General features: G+C 61.6%; 1 protein-coding gene across 1 annotated transcript in view; it reads right to left on the minus strand.

The window, feature by feature from the left end:
- LOC119108506 (ecdysone-induced protein 74EF) overlaps window positions 1-22537 on the minus strand; it is an 88362-nt gene that overhangs the window by 13692 nt on the left and 52133 nt on the right. The window contains exon 6 of the mRNA XM_037232079.1: window positions 8448-8495. Coding sequence (XP_037087974.1) covers window positions 8448-8495 — 48 coding nt within the window. The remainder of the gene's footprint in view (window positions 1-8447; window positions 8496-22537) is intronic.

Genomic DNA, 22537 nt, shown 5'->3' on the forward strand with positions numbered 1-22537 from the left:
CTCTGCTGCCGTTGCTGCGCCTGTGCCGGTGTGTCCCCCCCCCCCTTCCCCGCCCCTCGCCCGAAGCGTGCTCTGGCCACCGGTGACGTCAGAGGACCGGGCGGTTCCGGCCGGCGGCGGCGGCGGCGGGACGCGGTGGCCAGGAATGCACCGCCGACCCCGCCGGCCATGCACGCCGCGCTGAGCAGTCCATGCCGGCGCACGCCCGGCACAGCTCGGCACGTTCACCTTCAGAGACGCTCGAAGCTCGGGGATTACAGACCGGGGAGGAGGCTCCTGGAGCAGCCGGCGGCTCGACGGCTCCAGGCGGGCCGCTCAGGTTGGGGGTGAGGGAGAGTTCCTTTCCGCGGAGGTCCGCGGGAGCGAGGCCGGCGGCATGCCGACGGCTCGGGGATTTTCATAGAAGTTCCCGCGGAGCTCCTGGAGTTGAAAAGCGACCGGGACCGATAGAGAGGCGACGAGCGGTGCCCGACGTAGCGGACGGCGCGGCACATCAGGGGGGCCCGGCACGCGGATGTGGCGACTCTCCGGGCGCGACGATCGTCCGCCAGACCCTCCGCTCTCGGGTGGCGTGGAGCAGCAGGTCGCTGAGTACACCGCGGCGCGATCTCGACGGCGTTCGTGCGGCGCGCCCGCTCGGTCACGCAGCGCCTGCTGTCGGACGGGCAACCGACGCCGAACCACGAGCGAAACAAGGCCTCCCGCCGACGAGCCCCGGCTGAACCGCCGTGCGGAAACTGCCGCCATCAAAGGCGAACAAAAGGCGCAACAAAGGCGCAACCGGGGACGCGACGGCTCGCTCGGGTTACTCGGCCGCCGCTGACCAGGTGCCATCGGCGCGGCGGGTTGACGTCCGGCCACCGACCACCGTCTCAACTGGCACATGCTCGACTGGCCGTCCGTGCTGTCAGCCGCAACCCAGCCGCACGCTCGGGTGGCCGCGTGCCGGAACCCCGTGCGTCGCTCCTCGGTTCGCGCGGCGCCTGCCGCGCGGCCGCCTCGTCCCGCGGCGTGCAGCAACTCTATCTTCCCGCGGAAGAAGGCCGCCCAGAGGTCATCGCAAAGGTCACGCGGGTCGGCCTTCGCACGCGCGACACCGACGAAAACGGCCGTGTTTACGGAAGCGCGCCTGTTTATGCCAGCTATATCGATTGCGAGTCAGTGGCCGGCACAAGGACAGGCGGTCCACAGCACGCGCCGAGGGGCGGAGACGGTCAGGCGGGCCTCGCCGTCTGTCAGATCCGGCAACTGAGCCCATGGCATGACAGACGGCCCAGAAGGCCCGCGGCACGCATCGAGAAGGCTCGGGAATGCCTGCAACCACGGGAATAATGCTCCATCTGTAAGGCGACTTAGCATTGCTGACCTGAATGCCTGCAGTGGGATATTCGTGTAGTTCGCTGACACGACAATGCCGCTATTCATTTGATGAATACCGGCTATCCTAACCAAATTTAAAACACTTTCACCTGGTGATCGATCACACTTATTGATCTTGGGATCTACATGACAAATTAATTATGGGTACGTTGTGCAACATTTGTGTCAGTGGAGGTCACGACGTTTGAGGTAGGTCCAGATCTCCACAAAGCCTGCGTCTTTTCAATCTTCAACAAATGACTTCCAGGCAACGGATTACGTCACATTTCGAGGATGATGTGACACATATCAGAGTGTTTTAGGACGGATAAGCCCCCCACGAGCCAGGTGATCGATCAGCTAGACGAATCGCGCGATGTTTCCCTTGGCTAGTAGAATAAAATAACAGGTGTGCCCCTAAGCACGCATTTCAGCTTGGCGGCAACGGTAACAACCCTCCGATGGCATGTGATATAATATTAAGACTTTGCCCACAGTTGATTTCGCACAGACTTGTTAATTATGACCCGTCCAGAAGAAAATGGGCTTCGTACCAAAGCAATCCTACCAGTAAGGGCACGCTGCGGCCATTTGCCCACGCGTCTGAGACCACAATGGACAGACCATCGAGAGGGATGCCTTCCACACCCGGTAGGTGCGACCAGCCACAGAGGCCAACAGCAAGTTAAATAAAATCCAGTTTCTTACCCAATGTCGTAATTTATAGTAGCTTTTCAAATCGAATCCCAACGCACGCATAGCCGGACTCAGAATAACATTGACATTTATGCCTCACTGCTGGGTTATTGGGCACATTTTCCACTTTAACAATACGTATGCTCTAAAACAGCACAACCTTTCGCGACGGCAATAGCCTGAACTACATTATCAAGACAACATGGCACGACGCCTGACGACTTCTACCCCTGACAATACGACACGACAATATGCCCCTGACAACATCAAACGGCGATAAACCCCTGACAATACGACACAATATGCCCCTGACAACATCACACGGCGATAAACCCCTGACAATACGACACGACAATATGCCCCTGACATCACGTGGCAATAAACCCCTGACAATACGACACAATATGCCCCTGACAACATCACACGGCGATAAACCCCTGGCAATAAGACACGACAATATGCCCCTGACATCACACGGCGATAAACCCCTGGCAATACGACACGACAGTATGCCCCTGACAACATCACACAGCGATAAATCCTTGACCATACGACACGGCAATATGCCCCTGACAACATCACACAGCGATAAACCCCTGATAATACGACACAATATGCCACTGACAACATCACACGGCGATAAACCCCTGGCAATACGACACGACAATATTCCCCTGACAACATCACACGGTGATAAACCCCTGACAATACGACACAATATGCCCCTGACAACATCACACGGCGATAAACCCCTGACAATACGACAAGACGATATGCCCCTGACAAGATCACACGGCGATAGACCCCTGACAATACGACATGGCAATATCGCCGTCTCATACCATCCCGTAAGAAGTTGATCGGATGTAATGCTTTATGACTCAGGATCCTGACCAGATCCACTTGAACCCGAAGTCAGACTCGGACTCAACATGCGCCGGTTACACGAATTCAAACACAATCAAGTGCGCCGCAACATAAATGAGCCTGGACTTGGAGTAACGTGACTCGAAACAAGGTCCACGCGAAACCCTGACTCAAAGTCAGCAAACCAACACCGTCTCGAAATCGGCCTTAAGTCGACTACGTGGACTCCCATCCATCATTCTGCCTGGCAGCTGGCCGACAGTTTCGAGTGCATACATGCTATCGAGGTGCACAAACGCGCCTGCGGCCCTCTTAACCCGGCCTCGTAGCCCCGGCCCCGGCGCACGGCCGGCCGCATTTCCGGCGGGCCCGCTCCGCCCGGCCGTCCGGTCAGGCCGCCGGTCGCACAGTTGCGACACCGCGCTCCCTTCTAGCCTGGGAATGCCTGCAGCAGTGCGCCTCGCTGAATGGGATCGCCTCGGCGGCCCGTCCGCTCGTTCGAGCCGGGCAGCGCGGCCGGCCGGCAGCGGCGGCAGCCCAGGGTCGCCGCCGTCGCCGCTGCCGGCCCCCATTCACTTTCACCCGGCCGCGGCGCGCCACCGGGCGCCGAACCAGGTCAAGAGCAGCGCTGAGCGAGCCTGGTTCGCGGCGCCGCCGCCAGGGCCGGCCCAGTTACAGAACGGCTCTGTTGCCACGGCGGCCGTGACGGTCCCGGGGCGGGAAGAGAAGGTCCCTGGCGCGCCTCGCACTCGCCTTCCTTACAATAAACCGGCAGTTGTCGACTCTGAACCAGCTCGGCGCACAAACAATGCCTGGCAAGACGAATCGGAAAGGGTCGCGCGTCATACATGGGCGTCTCCTCCAGCCATACCCGTCACTCACTTTCCGGCCTGGTCAATAGGGTGTCCAGGATAAGGCGCATCGCAGAGCACTTACAACACAGTTACAGCCCCAGGGCGGAGCGCATCATCATCATCAGCGACTGACCTGAATATCGGGACAAATCCAGCCAATTACTGGCCGACTGAGACCGCACCACATTGCGCTTCTTGATCGGCAGCAGCTTCGAGTGGAATAGTGACACCAGGCTGCGCTCGGTGTCGTCGAACGTCTCATCGAACTCGCGGTCCGGTTCGACCGACTTCTTGACGGACAAGTCCAGGGGCTCGTCTGGGTCGATGGTCTCCTCCTTGATGTTGAGCCGCTTGTTCTTCATGGCCGCGCTGCTGGTGCGGCGGTGGGCGTCGGCAGGCTGGGCGGGACGGCGGCGGGCTCGGACCGGCTAGACCTCCACCGGCTCCATGTCGGGCGCGGTCAGCAGGCTGGCTCAGCACACGCGTCCGTTCGCCGTGCCACACCGCCTCGTGCGCCGGCCCGCACCCAGCAACGACCACCCTTCCACCGCGCGCCGCCACCGACAACTGCCGCCTGCTGCCGGCCGCCGGCGCGCCGGCCTTCACCCAACAGCTGATCGCCGGCGCCGACAGAGGGCGCGCGCGCGGCAGCGGCAGCAGCGGCAGCGGCGGCAGCGGCGGTGGACTCAATCAAGGTCTTGTTTCGACAGGGGCCGCACGGCAGCGCTGCCGCTTGGCCCGTTGGCCAACCGGCCCGATCACCTTGGAGGCCGCGGCGCCTTTCCCGTTCCTCGTCCCGTAACGGGCCGGCGGCGGCGGCGGCGACAGCCGAGCCGGGACCGGCGGCGACATCCGTCCGGCTCGCACGTGGAGAGGCGGCGAGCCCATCGTAGCCCTCGACAGACGGCAGCCGGTCTCAGGCACCCGGACATCGGGCTGTGCCCAGGGCGCCCGAACATCGAGCTGTTCACAGGGCGCCCGGCCACTGTGAAGGCAGGCATAAACGCCGGCGGGCCAGCCGGCCGCCCGGTCCGAAGCTGAGGAGGCTACAGCCACCACAGCTTCGGCACCTTCGAGAGAGCTTTCCATCAAACTTACTGATGGCACAGCTTCATTCCAGCTTCATTCCAGCTTTATTCATCCAGAGGGCGCGTCGGCTTTTCAGGCGGAACGAACTCATTCAAATACAAATGGGATAAGACACTCGGGTCATGACATCTTACATCTGATGTTGAGCGTATGGTACGCATGATCTCCTTGCAGGTTTTAGTCGCACAGGCAAACCGTGTCCGGCTAGGTCATCACCTCTTCATGGGGATTGCCGTCGCGGCGTGTCCACCCATTCGTGGTATTGGTCTCGGTCTCGTGGTCGCACACCGGTTGACGTGCGCTCATCGTTGTGCAACCGGTTCAGGTCCCACACCCCGTCGCCTATCTGGACCACACCTCATTCACGTTGCTTCACCAGTCGAGCAGCTGTTGCCTGCTCGGCGGCGCCCGCTGGCCGCCCGCATCTCACGGCGACGCATGACGTCCAGGGGCTGCCGCCCGGCACCATGACAGGGCTGACATCCGCCCGTCTCGCAGTGGTATCCCGGCGTGACGATCGCCGCCGGTCGGCCTCGCCCGGCGGCGACGGCGCCCGTCGCGCGGCCGTGTCCACGCGGAACCAGCGCAGCTTGTTAGCGAAAAAACTCTCCGCTTTCATGACCGGGCTCCGGCGTGGACGCAATGCAGGGGCCGGTCGGTGCATGCCAATGAGCTGGGCGAATGTTACGGAAAACGCGTTGCAGTACCACGCACCAACGCAAGGCGAGCGCGCCTGCTTCGGAGCGAACGTTGCGCTGTCAGTCAGCGGAGAAAGCGGGTGGATTGAGCGTGATGACACGGGGACGGCATGTGCTTCCGGAGGAGTGTTACTATAACATGAAACGTAACATGCTTTAGTTGGCAATATCCGCCCCCCTCCCCCCCAAAAAAACAACACACGTTGGCCTGCCTGTGCACCAGCACTAGGGCAAGGGCCAGAGTCGCTTCAAATGCTGTCATATTGCGCTGTTGGATGGCATGCAGGTTTGCATGAAACGCTCGCAATGTGCGTGGTTACTGAACTGACCGCATCGGCCCCCTTCACTCACTTTTGAGAAGGAAACCAGATTTCTTCAAAGGAGCCTTCATTCAACGAAAGCAAACCGCACGTAAGGGAAGGAAGAAAAAGAAGTCACGACATCAGAGAAGCCAGGCCAAGGAGGACTAGGTCGCTTACGGATGAGTCAAAAGGAAGAGGAGGAAAAGACCGCAGCCTGTGGTCGGCAGCGCACGCCATCCTGAAACGATAGTTGTCTTTGACAGCTGAATAAGAAATACCAGACCATCAGTTGTGCTGGCAGACCTTTCATGCTCCTCAGTCCTCAAAGAGATCCCCTGCCCAGCCCTAGGTGTTTAAGCTCTGTAGGGCCTTCCTCGGTCACACAGACTACAGCCAGCTGCCGTCGCCCTGCAGGTCACGTGACCACTCTGCGGGGTCACATCAAAAGCCCAGGCCTGCAGACGGACTCTGAGCTCTTGCAGGGGGCTCCTCAAAGTCCTCAGTGCCGTCATGAGACCAGTAGTCACGCAGCAGATCCTGCAGACCCGCGACAGACCGTTCAGCCTGTCGGCAGACCGCGGTGGCCCAGAAGGCCCCCAGCACGGCACGAGATCCCCCAGACGGCGCCGCGGCCGGCCGAGCGGCACCAGTCGACCACGGAACCCCGTGTCAAGGACGGAAACGGTGCGTTCGCTCCGTGCCGTTTACACGCGGGCTGGCCAGGTAAGAGTGTAGACGAACTGTGCCAAGGCTGCGGCGGCGGCGGCTGCGGCGGTGTGGTCCAAGCAGAGCGAATCCCGGCGCTGCCGCCGGCGGCGCGCCGTTGCCCAACGGAGCGGAGAGGACGCGGGCGACCTCGCTTCGGCCGGCCGGGGGGGCGATGCACGCCCGGCGCGGTTACAACACCTTCCCGTTCCGAGCGGCGGCGAGGGCGGCGGCCCGGCTTGCCCGCCATCTCAGACGGAGCGGGCGCCGCAACCGGCGCCCGCCGAGGGCATCACCGGCCAGTGGTGCGGGCTCGGACGCGCCTACAGACGGAGGACCGCATCTCACGCCGCCTCCGTTACTTTATAGTACACACACGCATCACGCCTGGGAGGGCAACGGCGTAACGATCTTCGGCGATAAAAGATACACATTAAAACTGCATTTCAGCGAAGCCAGCGCGACTGGCTTTAAGAGAAATTACTTCAATATGAGACGCCATTCTTATTCCTCAGCGGCGTTGTACGTTGACGCTGGAGCAACCAGCCATTGCGAACCTATGTCAGGTTTCATGATAACCCAGGCGCGGAGCACTTCCATTACATCACTACGAGTCAACAGCCTCAGCTCTTTACCGGCCGGATTCCGGATTCTCCAGAAAGAAAGTGCGCTTCAAACAGCCGCCTGCGCCAGCCGGGCTGCCACCTTCCCTTTGACTGTCCTCCGCGCGTCAGCAGCTAGCCAGTGAACGGCGGACGGAAGCGGGCCCGCCCACGGCCCAGCTCGATCGCAGCTCCGCGCCGCGCCGTCTCCCGCGGAGCGTCGGCGGTGACGTCACGCGGCCGAGCTGCGGCCCCGATATAGCCGCAGGGCGTGGCGGCGACCGGCTACGCTGCGTCCGCCGGCCGCCTCGCGTTGACGCCGCGCGGTGACTCCTGACGTCATTGTGAGCTATCCCGGCGCGCCGTGCCCGGTGGACGGGAGGCGCCGGCCGCACCGCAGCTGTCACGGGCCGTCACATCACGGGGCGTCACGGGCGGCGCGGGGAAGCCCGGCCGGGGTTGGACCGCACGGTCAGTCAGGCGGCGCCGGGGCTCGCTGCCAAGGGAGGGGTGAGCTGGTGGGGTGGCAGTGGTCAGTGTCGCCAGCGTCGGGCCTCGTCCCCGTTGTGCCGCCTGGTGCCGTCAGGCACCAGGCGGCGGGCTTGGAAGGCCGAGGTGACGGACATCGGCAAGCTGGAGGACGGAGAGACGGGGCGGGGCATTGGGATGTGCCGGACGAGACCGCTGCCCGCAGGCAGAATGTGAGGGCACGCTCTTACTATGTCCTTCGCGTGAGGCGTCACCAGGGCAAACAATGCGTAGCGCACGTTACAGCTGTCAGCGCGAGTTTTGGCAACTGTTTGTAGATAAACGACCAGGAAGCCCGCAGACAGACGAGAGCGATCGCCTGGCTCGACCCAGCGGCGCGTCGGCACGCTCGTTGCTTCCGACTGCAGCCCTCCACCTTAGCTGTCGCGGTCGGACAACTGGTGTCCCCGGCCGAGTGGGGCCGGGTCATCAGTGGCTACCCCGATGGCGGCTGCCCCGCTGACCCTGTCCGTCACGTCACGTCACGTCACGTCACGCCACCACATACCGTCTCTCTTTGGGTCTCACCCACCGGCTCTTTTTATTTCGTTTCTCCGTCTTTCCCACACACCTTTTATGCAGAAAGGGAAGTCGATTTAAGTTTTCATCGTTTGAGTCGATCCGCCACTGCATTGCCTTTTTTCAAACGCGTCGCGTGGTCAAATCAGTGCATGAAATGCAGCCCTGGTGGGTTTTGCGGGGGTGACTTCACACCGTGGCGAGCGCAGGAGGGCGCTCGGTACTCACCGCCGCCGCCGTCGCCCGAACACATAAAGTCGGCCAGATCGTCACCCTCTGAAACAGCGAGGCGAACGACGTCAGCACGGAGTCCCCGCCGACCTCCGGCAGCCTGTCATGGGCGCAGGAGGCGACAGCCTACTCTGCAAACAACACCTGAGGCGTGTCCAGAAACCCCACTACCAGCACGGCCACACTTGGGGATCGCCCGCACTGTGGCACTTGTCGCCGCCCGGGCACAAAGACGGCTGAAAGGCGTCCCAGATTTAGGCCCTGTACTCTGTAGCTGACGCCCGGGGATCGCTCGCAGAACACCTGTCGCCACTCGGCTACAAAGCTGACGCCCCAGATTTAGCGGTCCGAGGAGCTGGATCTTTACAAACAACGCGGACCAACCTGTTCCCCTTCCGCGACCTCAGAAGGGTAACGCTCCCCATTTGCTCCCCTCTCGTGTTTTCGCGGCGGGAGGCGACCCAAACAGGCGGGACGCGGGGCAGCCTTGCCCCGGCCGGAATTCCTTTCGCCGGCGGCCGGGCCCGGCCGGCGGGGGCGGCAAAAACAAGCCCCCGCGAGCGAGACAACGCCCCGCCGACGTCGGCGGCCGTGTCGACATCGGCACGGTTTCCGCGGCCCGGCGGCGGCGGTCGGCGTCCAAGGTCTTCTGAGGCAACAGCGCGGCTGCCGTCGACCGAGCACGCCGCCAGGTTAGGAAACGGTTCGCCGCTGGGAGGGAGAGAGGGAGCGGGCAGAGCCGGCCCCCCGCGGCGAGGGTGGCGCGAATCGGGACCGATCGGCGGCGCTGGGTGTACTCCTCTACAGTCATGAGGGAACCTACCGGTGCCCGGTAGGTTCCTACCTACCTACCTACCCGGTAGGTAGGTAGGTTAGTGACACGGCGTAAGTGAACATCATCAAGGATACGCCGGGTGTGCCGATTTGCTGTGGGGAGGCATATGTGTATTTAAGTGCATTTATTTAAATAACTTGTAATCTGTTCCAGCTGTTGCACGAGTGCCTTTTTGCATTCCTTATACCTCTACATGCTTATATTATACACATGATGTATGCATTGAACGCTAGTCATCTATTGCGTCATATTATGCGTCCTATACAGTACGTGCCATATGGATTCATCGACTTTAATCATCTATATCGGGTATTTCATACGCATCGGTGGCCACGTGATGACGGTTGCACCCAAAGGCAAGAGGACTTCACAAACAAAGAACGTTGTTCATCGCTTTTCACCTAACAGCTGCGGACAGACACAATGTCTCTGCCTGGTTGCATCCATTGTCTTGCATGGATGCAACCCGGCAGACGGCGAAAACCATGTAAAGCACCACTGTCATCCTCTATTGAGTCAATCGCTGTCAGTTCTGCTCCACGTCGCCACGGCCGGCTTCACACAGGCGGCGGCCTGCTGAATGAGGCCTGGCAACGTTCGTTTACACCACGACACGGCCGGCGTCGGCGGCGCCGAGTGGAGGGGGCGCCGCATTCGTCGACACGCGACGGTCGTCAGTAGCGGTGCGGGCTGTTACAATGGTCGTGGCCTTATGCAAGCGGGAAATGCTGAAGCGCGTTTTATCCTCCTGCTTCAGAGCGACAATGCAATGGATGGTGCAGAGTGGCTGCTCCGTCTCGTTCGTGGTGAGGCGAACATACTAGTGAACGTCAAACTGCGAGAGCGCGCATATTTTCTTTCCGTTTGATACTGACGTTGGAATACCAGAGACATCTTTAACGACCTTTTCACTTCAGCAGGTTTCGCTACCATACCACGTTACAACTAGTCGGTGCTGTATCCGTCTGCAGTCACGAATGCTTTCAAAGCATTCAATGTAATATTCACTGCGAATTCCAGCACTGTACGGAAGTCCATAGCGCTGTATTGTTTTGAAACCACAGACAGCCACGTCGTGTCTCCGCAACTGAGATTATTGAAGCGAGGTTCCCATGGACACCTTCCTTTAACCAGTAACCAAACTTGGACTTCGCTTGGCGATGAAAATACCAAACGGGTAACGTTAGCAGCATTTCCTTATTGCGACCCAAACCCGCAGAAAGGGTGTCCTGAGATAACACTGAAGTGTAGTGGGTGAACCGATGATATGCAAAGCTTTACTAATGGCACCCAGTTGGGCTTTCTGACTGGCTCCTCTGGCTTCACAGATGTGCTAGACCACCGGTACAGCGCGCCAACTTCAGTCATCTGCTCAAACCCGAATCAAACATTACATTTCTCCGGTCGAAGCGCATCACTAAGCCTTTCAGGAAAGTGCTGTGGTTTATTGGACGAAGCCGCGCTTCTACCAGCTGTTGCAACACTGGCAGCCGCGTGGCAACAGCGTCCTCGGCTACTGCTGCGTGTTCGCCAAGAAGGAACCAGCAGCGGGCACTCCTCCGAGGCCGCATGCCCCGAGGAAATCTAGGTCAGGGCCGCAGGGCGCAGCCCGGGGGGGGGGGGGGCAGCGGCCTGCTGCCGCCGCATGCCTGGCCTCGAACGGTGCGGCGGCGCCACGCGCATCTGGAGGGTCGCCAGGTCACGGCGGCACGCACCGGGCGGCAGTGCGTGCTGGCAGGTCGCCACCGGACGCCGACAGTTTCAGGTCAGGCCGGTCGGTCCGAGCGTGGCCGGCTCCGATCGCGGCCCGGTCCGATTCCGAGCGCGGTCGGCTCCGATCGCGGCCCGGTCCGAGCGCGGTCGGCTCCGATCGCGACCCGGGCCGGCGCGCCTCGCGCGTGCGGCGCGGCCGGCCGGGCTGGGTCGCAGGGGGCGCTGCGGCGCGGTCCGATCGCGGCCCGGGCCGACGCGCCGCGCGCGTGCGGCGCGGCCGGCCGGGCTGGGCCGCAGCGCCCCCTGCGGCTCAGCCCGGCCCGCAGGGCTCGGCCGCAGGCTTGCATAACCGCCGCGCGTACTCGCGACTCGGCTTTTTACAGCCGTTGCATAAGGCCGACGGCCGTGTCACACGGCTGTCCGCGGGCCGTGTCGCGAGGAGGGCCCGGCGCCGGCGTCTCGGCGGCCCTCCCCCACGGGCTCAGCGACACCGACGGCTGCCGGAGGCGGCCCCGTCCTGGTCCAGTGCAGCGCTCAGAACAAATCATGTATGTATATTTTTTTCCGGTGGCGGTAACGCTCGGGTCATCAGAGGCGAAATATGGCGCGTTACACCGTCGCCGCTACGTGATGTTGGAATTATGTTCGATAAAGGCGAAGAGTGGCGTTGCATTACCGGCAGCTGTGCAACCCATCGGCATGAACACTTGCTGTCGGGCGATGCACCTTAAAACAATGTGCTGCATTAGACCAAGCATGCGAGTAACAGGCACGTTTGCGACACCCCTGTTACGATACGGCGGCCGTATGGTTAAGTGCCTGGCTCCTGTGAGCTCTGCATGGCTGTTGCACACTCCTCGCACGGTAGCAGGGGGTGGTCGCCTGCACGGCCTGCGCGCACGGGCTGGTTGTCACCGGGACGACACGGCCCGGCCTCCTGCCCGCTGGGCGTGTCATGGTCTCCAGCCCGTGTGTGTAGACAGGCGAGAGTGACCGGCAGGGCCAGGACGCACATCTGTCCCGCACGGCCGGCAACTCGAGCCTTCACGCCAGACCGACCTCACCCCGGCGGCAGCTGCACACTGAGGCTGGGAGGCGGTCCAGCGCTGTGGACCGGCCGCACGACAGCGTCCGCTTAGCGACTCTGGTAGCTTGAAACTGACGGCCTGTGCCGGTTGAATTGCTTCTGCTTACGTGCTTTGGCTTGTGTCAAACATCGCGTCAACCATAAAAACATCGCACCTGTCCAGACGTGCGAGTAGGCATGCGCGGTAATAAACCATCGCTCTGAGCCGTCCGTCGGTCTCAAGACGGCTAAGGAAACGTTCAAATTACTTATTCCGACTGGGGAAGAACACCAATTCGAAAAATACCTACTCATGACTAGAATTTCTCGAGCGACAGGGACGTGGCAAGGTAAGGTGGGCGACAGTGGCGGAGGGCGTGGGGCAGGCATGACATCAGGCCCGCCGGCGTCGACAGCTCAGCCGTGGCACGGTAAGGCGGGCGACAGTGGCGGAGGGCGTGCGGCAGGACATGACGTCAAGCCCGCCGGCGTCGACAGCTCAGCCGTGGCACGGTAAGGCGGGCGACAGTGGCGGAGGGCGTGCGGCAGGCATGACGTCAAGCCCGCCGGCGTCGACAGCTCAGCCGTGGCACGGTAAGGCGGGCGACAGTGGCGGAGGGCGTGCGGCAGGCATGACGTCAAGCCCGCCGGCGTCGACAGCCCAGCCTCTTCTTTTCCGCTCAATGGCTGCATTAGACCAGCACGCCCTGTCACAAGCGACAGAATAAGGAAAGAGCTGGTGAAAGGTCAGATGAGGGGCAGAATGCCAGCCTCGCCCCATGCCGAATGTTTGGCAACCGTTCAAGGATACAAGGGGAAGCGGCTGTTGCGGCCGAAGTGCCGCTGAATCTGGTATAACATCACGACACCCCAAGGTGGACTGGTAGTAAAAACCCTCCCCGTGACCGGTTATAGCCAGAGTTCATTGGTCTCGGCACCTATTGCGATAGCCGCGATATGGCAGCCCTGACACAGATTCGGCACACGGCATGACGTCACGCCGCGAGCCGCGAGGATCCAGAGCCTTTCAAACACAGTGAGGTACCAAAACACCTTCCCCTGCTCACTCTGCATCAACATTCGCCTTTACAGGACGATGACTTGATATTTCGGACATTATTCCCGCATAAGCACGCGATAAAAAACGCAGAAGCCCACATCAACATACCAGCGCCGGAAAACCCAGCAGTAGCAGTTCTTCGAGAAGTCCACCTATCAGTCGGCCCTGAAGCCAGCACACATGGCCATGGATGCAGAAACTGTATCGGGCACGCCGGAGGAACTTAGCTGTCTTTCGTAAGCTTTGTGCGATCTCATCCCGCACCCAGTCACGACAGCACATAAGCACAGGCTCGAGAAACAAATGAAACACCAGAGATTCCGTCCACCGCGCCGGGGGCCTCTAGACCCACAGCTAGAGCGCTCGGCGCAGTCATGAAGCGCACTCTGCCGCGCCGGGAGGCCTCCAGGCCCACAGCTAGAGCGCTCAGCGCGGTCCTGAAGCGCACTCTGCCGGCCGGCTGTCGTCTCCTTCACCATCTGAGCTGTCGCGGCCGCTCCAGAGCTCTAGAGCAGCTCTAGAGCTCTGGAGCGGCCTGGTCCAGATTCGCGGTCGATGGTATCAAATGACAGCCGCAAGAGCTTTCCGGGATGGCGATACGCCCTTGAACACCCACGAAGATAGCACAGATAGGCAACGTTTTCCTGCCTTCTGCAACGTCGACGTCGTATAAGTTGCATGGCTGCCGGCGAGTAGTGCAATCGAATTCCGTAAAAATAGCCCACGCTGCGAGGATAACGGTCCTCAGCACGACTGTGCCTAAACATTCCCGGAAATTACTGCATGTCTCGGTCCATTCAGGTGCATTGTTTCCATACGAACATAGGAATGTTGTGCTCATATGTCCGGATTCCAGGCTTCCGATCGCCTTTGTCACGTTGCGGAAAGGACAAGTCGTCTAAAAACTGCGCCACGTGCATTGGCATCACTATGTTACCGCTTCAAAACGGTAGCTGTGCACAAGTGGGCGCAGGTCTACATTCTCACGCAAACGGATGCCCCAGTCAGCTAGGGAAACTACGTAAGTCGACGTGGGCACGCATGTTCATACTTGGTTTAATGTTAGGCAGCCACAACGCTGGAGATTTTAAACACGAACGTCATTTGCACATAAAGCTATCGCTCGCGACTTAAGACATATGTGCGTTCCCCGGATGCTGCGACATTTCATCATTTGACACAGATTTATGCAATAAACCGACATAAACGTCACGCAACATGCCATACCATGCCTAACCATCGTATCAGGGTGCACAAAGCCCCCAGGGTGTCTGGCTCGGCTTGGCTGTGGTTCAATCGTAACCTGCTGTGTCTGCAGTTGCACAATAAACATAACAACGGGGCAACAAGCTCAAGGGAGGGACGAGACCCCGCTGATTTACCGGCCCGCTCACTCCAACCCAGCAAACAGAAAACACGGCTTCAAACATCCGCGGCCAAACACAAACAGCCGCGGTCGGGCATACACATCGTGTGTGTGTGCGTGTGCGGGCCGGTGAGTGGCTTCGCCCGGGCCCTTGTCGGGAAGAGGGGGGGGGGGGGGGGGGCGGTACGGAACCAGGCCAGCGGCCCAAGTTCAGGGGCAACACTTTCACCAAGCACGTCCAGCCAGTAAGACACGGCGAGACGGCAAACTAGACTCGACGGCACGCGATTCTCGGCCTTAGCGCCCGTCAACCAGGCCACCGGAATCCATTGCCCAACGCGCCGGGCGCCGTGTGTTTGTAATGGCATTACGGTGCGGCGATGTTTTTGTTGCGGAGGAAATACTCGCGGCATGAGGGCGATGGTGGGTGGCGTAATGGGGGGGGGGGGGGGGGGGAGCATCGTCCCGCCGCTTCCCGACGGTCGTGCCTTGTTACCCGCCGCCGGCGCTGACCACGTCACGAGAGTTACACCGGAGCACACAGAGCAGCGGGCCCGGTGGTTTGTGCGGCTGAAGCGCTCCAGAGCCAATAGTAACCGACGCAGCGCGCAGAGATCGAGCAAAGGGAGTACGAGACAATTGAGGGAGGGCGTAGCACCAGCACTACCCCCCATTCCTGGCACTTCTAATGTGCCAGCGGCCACGCGGCACGCGCTCACGTCTGCGCCCCTCAAGAGGCGTGAGGCACCAGACGCGTTTTGTTTAAAAGGCGCGCGGTGCACGTCGACGTGCGCTCTTTAATGGAACACCACCAGACGCGCTCTTCCTCCGCCAGCTGCCGGCAGCGGCCGGAGCAGGGGACTGTAGGGGCTCGCACCCGGCCCGAACCGGCTGCGGAACCGGCGCCGCCGGGGCCCCGCCCGCCGTCGGCCTCGCCGGACCGCTTCCTCGTAACGGCCAGGAAAGAAAGAGCGCGGGCGGCTGTACCAAGGCCGCGCACCTGGCCGCGTCGCGCACGGTCCGTCGCCTACCGGCGTTGCGACGCGCGCGGCGCCGCCTCGCGCCGGCGCTGGCGTGCGCGCGTGCCCTATCGGCACATCTCGGGATGGGCCCGGCGGGGTGCAGGGGAGCCGTGGCGTTAGAAGGCGCTTTCCTAAAAACGCCGGGCATCCGGCGCTGCAGCGATACAGTGCTAGATATGGAGGTGGAGAACACGGTTTCAGTTGCGCGCTTGCGTTATGATGATTGTGAGAGATTATGTGCACAGCCTGAGCCTCAGTAGAATACAAATGGTCCAAGATCCCCAGCCCCCACGCCCCAAACGATATCCCTCATACCATTTCTCCAGACCACATGCAAGTTTGTCATTCAACCCGAGTCCCCGATTCCGCGAACCTCCGACAAGAGGTTTCATCACTCCACCGAGCGGATCTACACCGTCAGCTCCCAGCCCGGACCACAGCGCAAACGTCCCTCGCCTGGAGCCGCCGCAGGGCTGCTCACAACCGACTCTGTGGCCGCCGCGGCCCTGAGCCGGCCTGAGGTGTTCCCGGTGCACGTGCGGGGCCAGGGGGTAGCGGCCCAGCGGCGGCCCGTCGGCCCCCAGCCCTGACCTAGTGGGCGCGGGTGAACGATCGCGGCGCAGGAGGCCGCCGGCCGCCGCGCCGCAGCGGCGGCTGCGGGCAGGTGAAACAGACCCCGGCCCTGCCGACCACGCCGCGGGAGGGCTTCGGACAGGTGAAACAGACCCCGGCACTGCCGACCACGCTGCGGAAGGGCTGCGGGCAGGCTACTGGACAAGACCGGGAAACACCTCTAATGTCCCAAAAGAAGCGCTATAGACGGGAGCGTAAGCACGATTTCACAATGACGGGGCGGGCATGGCTAAAAAGTCACTGAAAACCGAGCTTAGCGCGCTACAGGCGCGCGCGAGTTCTTCCCTGTCTTCAAACAACACGGCATGTTACAGATCATCTCATTCTTACGCGGCTGCGTGAAATTTTGAGCTGTCAACATTTCTCACGATTCTATCAATGCATGTCATATATTTGGTAAGGGGGACAAGTGGCCATTGGAGCCACCATGTGCGACCGCTCCTGGAAGTGGTGCTGGAGGGCCTGGGGACTTAAAATCAGACCCTCACTTCAAGTGTGTGACGATGATGAGGACAGACTGGGTATGCAAACTCGGGCGCACGTTACGACAGGGGCCTTGAGTGGAGAGTAGCCGGGGCGCCGAGCCAGACGGCCGGTTGCTGAAGGCAGTGGCAGGGCTTCAAGCGCGGACGAGGTCACGTCAAAGTACACCAAACGCAAACAGCGACGCAGTCGCGATGGAGTGTTCTATATGCCATGACGCAACCCTCTTCGCAGGTGTCTTCCAATCGCGGGTGGAGAATGTCGAGAAAAGCTGGCGCGGCAAAGCGGCGACGATAAATATTCTTCATCAGAAAACATCATAAAATTACGTTGGTTTTGATGAGGTCGGTGTAGCTGCTGCCACAACTACCACACTGCTCCAACATGCAATAACGAAATCGTGAATTTTTGGCAAACCGGCCGAAACAGGAGTGAGAGCGCGCTCTCATGCAAGCAGAAGACATCTCATAAACTTAATACTCTCGCTCGAAGGATGTGCTTGATCTGACAAAACATAAGCGTGAATCAAACCATGTCGACTCCGGCGCTACAGTTATTCGTCACTCGAGCCCATTCTCTAAACAACTCTATGCTCCAAACAGACAGAACGTCGGTCAGGGCCGGCGGCCGACTGTTTGGAGAAGGCGCCCCATTTCTGCGCGCGGCGGCGCATCGGCAGAGCCAGGCGGACGGATGCGCTCACAAACGCGACAACTGCATCCGAGAACGGGTCGCATCTGACGTCTGGGATGGTCGCGATTCAGGTCAGCCAGAGGCGTGTAAACAGAGCGGGGGGGGGGGGGGGGCACCAGCGGCAGGCGACCGAGGGCGGCGCGGGCACACGGCGGTCGCGTCGACCGCCGACAGACGCCTGCCAGCCCGGCCATCGGCCGTCGCACCGTCGCCGAGGTCAAGGCCGGCCGCGGCGGCGCTGCGTCGCCTCGGGAGGCCCCCTTCCCCTCCCGCCGCCCGCCCGTCGTCCGTCGCCGCTGCTGCCCTACTGGCTGACACCTGCCGCGGCGGCTGTCAGTTCTGCCGCTCGACGGCCTGACCTGACCATGTCTCCAGCTGGGGACGCTGTATGACAGGCTCGAGGACATGTTAGTGGCGTGAGAGTTACAGACGACCTGCCCATATCTCATGTTCGAGCAGTGGCTTAATTAGATTTGGTACAGACTACCCTTTAAGCCAAATGGCACCGCTCCTCGACATAAGTGCCTAAGGTGTGTTTCCCTTGCCAAAAGGATGTTTACCTTGGGAAATGATGCATAAGGCAAGCTTCGAAACGCGTAGTTTCCTTTCTTGGAGCGGTGTCGCCGACGTTATAGGATGACTGGATTTACGGCCCACCGCCCAAAACACTGACAAAACGGTACCGAAATGCACGAATTGTGGCAGAAAGGTAGTTGGCTAATTATTTCAGGTGTGAGGCAAGCAACACGTCATAACCTTAGAATATTTCCACGCGTCCGCGCGCGACTAATATTGTGCGCCTCCTCTGACAGCGCGGCTCACTTTCTTATGATCTGGGCTGTTCGCATTTGATGACATAGATTTCGTTCCACATGTGTGGCATCTTTATTTACAGCTCCATATCTACACGGTCAAGATATGGCACAATGCTACTCCGATTGAGAAACGCACCGGTCGTGCGAGTCCGACGACCGCCACATGCTCTCGGCGTCTGACAACAAAACAGTGCAGACGACAGAAACCACTCAACGACTTCGTCAACGTGCGACGCTGTTGCCCAAGCTATTGACACAATCAGCACGGGCTGGTGTTATGTGCGCGTACTTCACACCAGCGTCAACGATCGAGCGAGGGCCGGCTCCAGGCGGAGCGGGTCCCCAGGACGTCCGGCGGAACCGCGACGACGGTCAGTCAGCACGGAACGGCGTGTAGCCAGTACCGAGGCGGCCGCCACCTCGTGTGGCCCCTCCCCTCCCCTCCCAGCACGCACAGGCGGGCATGGCCGGCTCGCTGCTCCCTGGGGCGGGCTCTCGACGCTCGGACGTCGGCACACAGGCCGGTACGTCCACCCGGCGTCGGAGGTCGGGCACGCCCGGGTCGAGATGTCGCACGACACGCGGGTGCTGCGGTACGACCAGGACTCGGCCCGCTCCCTGCACAGAGTCCGCCCAGCCAGCGATGGTGACCCGGCCGCTAGACGTCCCCCGGCAGGCGGATTACCGGCGGCAGCCTGGCCACCAGACGTCACCTAGTCACCAGGCAGTCGGCACCGATCACCAGACGGGTAACAGGGGTCACTAGAGGCAGCTCTGGCGGCGCACCGGCGGCGTGCACCGCCCGAGGAGCGGGGCCGTCCGGAGCGTGACACCTGATGCGGTCCAGCTGCGGCGGATCTGGTCGCACGACACTGGCACGGCTGCCGCGGACGGACTCAGAGCGCCCCAGGTCCGGCTGCCGGAGCGGATCGACCAGAGATACTCATCTGCCCGAGACCGGATACGGAGGAGCCTCTGCCCGCGACCGGATCGAGGATAGAGATCATGCCCGAAATAAGATCGGTGGGGAGGGGAGGGGGAACCAATGGATGAAATGAAAATATTGCACCGTTGCACCGTCAAACATTATGAATACGAGTGTTGCAATGCAAGCCGGATATTTTTGAGGGATCTCCTGAGCCCGCATAAACCAAAACGCGTATTCCTCACCGACGAGAAACGGGAACGCACCCTTATATTTGGTCATTAGGACCAGTCGTGTTGTAGCACTTAACCTTTCGCAATATGCATGATGCTATGTTTTAACTGGGAAATGTATCCACCCATTATCACCAAGCACAAGGATCTGTGAGCAGGACGGAGCTGAGAGCTCACATCCAACTGCCGAATGTCAGTCGAGAAGACGTTCGCGATTCAGATGGGAAAGGAGCGGATACAGAAGTGGAAACGGATTCGCCGTTTGCGTCTGGTCAATAACTCTTCGGCTAATCGCACTTATTTCGAAATATTTGGACCCAAGGCGCAATTCAACACTCTTTCGGACCTGGTCACTGACGCTCCTACTTCGTCGGGCGTCGTCTCCTAGTGTCCGTCACCAGGCAGCAGCACCGGCGGTAGCCCGGCCGCCGGACGCCACCCGGTCATTGGGCAGGCGGCGCCGATCACCACTGCCGCCATAAAGTCCTATCGTAGCCGGAACCCACGGCCCCAGGGGCCCCGCAAGCCGCCGTATCCTTCGGCGCTCTTCCGTCCGCACGAGCTATTTTTGCAGCGCGGTGTTCACCTCACCGGCCTCGTTTCCTGCCCTTCCGTCTGCATGACGCACGCCGTCGGTTGACTGACTCCCGCAGGCGCCACGTCCGCCGCATACCAGTTAAATACCGGCAGTACATGCCAGTCTAGTCCGACCTCCGGGGGGCAGAGGTCAACCGCACCCCCGGCGCGAGTGGCGGGGGTAAGCCGCGCCCGCGGCGCCGTCCAGTTCGACCTCCGGAGGAGGAGAGGGTCAGCCGGGCCCGCGGGACCGGTCTAGTCCGAAATCCGGGGGGCGGGGGTCAGCCGGGCCCGCGGCGTGAGGGGCGGGGGTAAGCCGTGCCCGCGGCGCCGGTCCCGGCCCGGTCTAGTCCCACCTCCGAGACCGCCGGTGAAAGTCAGCGCGGTCCCGCCGAGCGGTCCACCGCCTCAACTGTTTGCCGCAAACACGGCCGCAAGGTCAGGCAACGGAAGGGGAAGCGGAGCGGTCGGCGGCGCTACCCTTCCCGCGCGCGTAAACAGCCACCTGGGGAGTCCGGCGCTGCCGTCCGCCGCCCGCCGCTCGGCGTATTTTGAAAACAAGCGGCTCATCAGCCATTGTGATGGCTTTGGAACAATGGTCTAGTCGGATGCGGGTCGAATAATGTTTGAGATAGTGCACGGCTGCGCGCGGGGCAGCTCGGTGGGGTCGTTAGAGTTTAGAAGCGGGTCGGCGATTTGTTTTTGCGTTTGTCCTTGACTGCTCTGTTTACCATCGCCTTGAATTACATTACAAACGTGCTCATTATCGTCTTCGGCAAACGTGGCGCAGGAGCCTCACGGACACTGGGCACACACGAACCGAACGGCACCGCTGGATGCCATAACACAGGCCAAGGTTCGCGCAGCGCGGTCCGTCTGATAGGTCACGCATGGTAACACGCAGGTGTGCATCTCTTACAAGCGACACCATATCGCGACGCTTTTTCCACAAATCCATACAAATGACCGAAGCCTCCCGTTTGGTGTGGTGTAGATAAGGATGGCTCAGGGCCCTCCCGGCCTGACATGACCATCTCAGCCTCAGGACCTCCGCTGGGGACCCTCTGCGTATCCCCGCCGAGACTTAGCCCGCCCAGGGGTCCTCACACGGGGTATGTGCCGGGCGCTCGGACGGGCCTCAGTCCGTGGGCACCTATGCCTTCTCATGGACAGCACATGTAGATGGCCTGGAAAAACGGGGCGTCGCGAAGATGCAGGTAAAATGAGGAAAGGATGGCAGATGAGGCCAGTCCCATTTGGTCACATATCGTACCTGCGCCCACATCACTGGGAATTGTTAATTCATGCGTCCCGAGATCCTGACAACCGTGCTCATATGAAAGGATACTGTGCTCTCATTACCCTGCGCGCTATGGTGTCACGCAATGTGCGTAGTCAACCGATGACGCCACTTGACCACAAACGTAGTCCAATACGCCGCCTCGCTCACGCGCTCAGCACGTGCGATTGCACTGCAACACGGTCCCCAAACCGCCGGGTCAGCGTCGAGAGCACGCCACGCGCAACACTGACCCTAACAGGTTGCGTTGAGCGGGCTTCTACCCGCCGCGCGCGGCGCGACCGCCGGATCCTGACCGGCTTTCAAGACGCCGCCGCGGCGCCGCGGTCGCCTGCAGGAAGTGGTACGCGACAACAAAGGTGGGGGCGCGCCTCCGTGGCCTTGAGATCCAGCTCGGCGGGCCGGCGCCGCGGCAGGGTCGCGCCGACGGCTCACCGCGCTGGAATGCGCCCGCCGCTGCAGCGGAAATGCCCTCTCACCTGGCCGGGCGGCGCTGCCCCGGTCAGTGTACCCTCGCCGCCGCAGATGACGCCCGGTGGGTTCGGGTTCGCTCACTCCTCCCTCCCTAATGCCTCGCGTACGGCGTGTACCGAGAAGGCCCGATAATGCGCCGAAAACAACGGCGGAGGGCGCGCCTCTGCTGAGGACGTGGATATGTCCCTCTGGTGCCTCCTGATGCCATGAACTTCGTCGCATTGAAATCCCCGTGCCCCGTGCCGTCGATTCACCCCTTTCGCCGCGCACGCCAACTACAAACGGCCACGTCGCCCGCCGACAGCCGCCCGCCGCTGCCGGCAGGTCTGACGCCACGTCCGGGTGTCGCGGCCGTCCTCCGAAAGGTCACGGATCACAGGTGTCGGTCGGGTCGCCACTCTTCCCAGCTGCCCGGCACCTGCGCCGTTCATTGTCCCGCCGGCCCGCGCCGCGAGACGGGCCGGCACCGGCGCTCGGACGCTCCCGTGACCTAACCGTGCGGACACCCCGGCCGACCTGAGTACCGGCCGGCCCGAGCCAGCTGTGACCCCGGCCAGCGCGCCGGGCGGGACAGAGGCGGGAGGGGCGGGGACAAGGGCGGGAATGAGGAGCGGGAGGGGGGGGGGGGCGGGCGGTCACCGGGCACGGTTCGCTTGAGGAAATGCCGGCGCGCCGCGGGCGGCGCGGCTCTGGCTCCGGCCCCGTCGGCCACCGCGGCCCGAGCCGCAGCCGGCGGCAGGTGCGCCGGCCGGATACGCGGTGTGATTACCTCGCCGCCACCGGTTCCGAGTTCCCACCGGCGGGCCGGGGGCGGAAGCGACGCGACGTTAGCGTCTTAGCCCGGCCGTGGCGGCCGCCGGTGCCGGCTGTGGGGGGGGGGGGGGCGGGGCACA

The sequence above is a fragment of the Pollicipes pollicipes genome, unplaced genomic scaffold (genome assembly GCF_011947565.3).
Source record: "Pollicipes pollicipes isolate AB1234 unplaced genomic scaffold, Ppol_2.1 Scaffold_6686;HRSCAF=7923_pilon_pilon_pilon, whole genome shotgun sequence".
NCBI classification, from domain to species: Eukaryota; Metazoa; Arthropoda; class Thecostraca; order Pollicipedomorpha; family Pollicipedidae; genus Pollicipes; species Pollicipes pollicipes.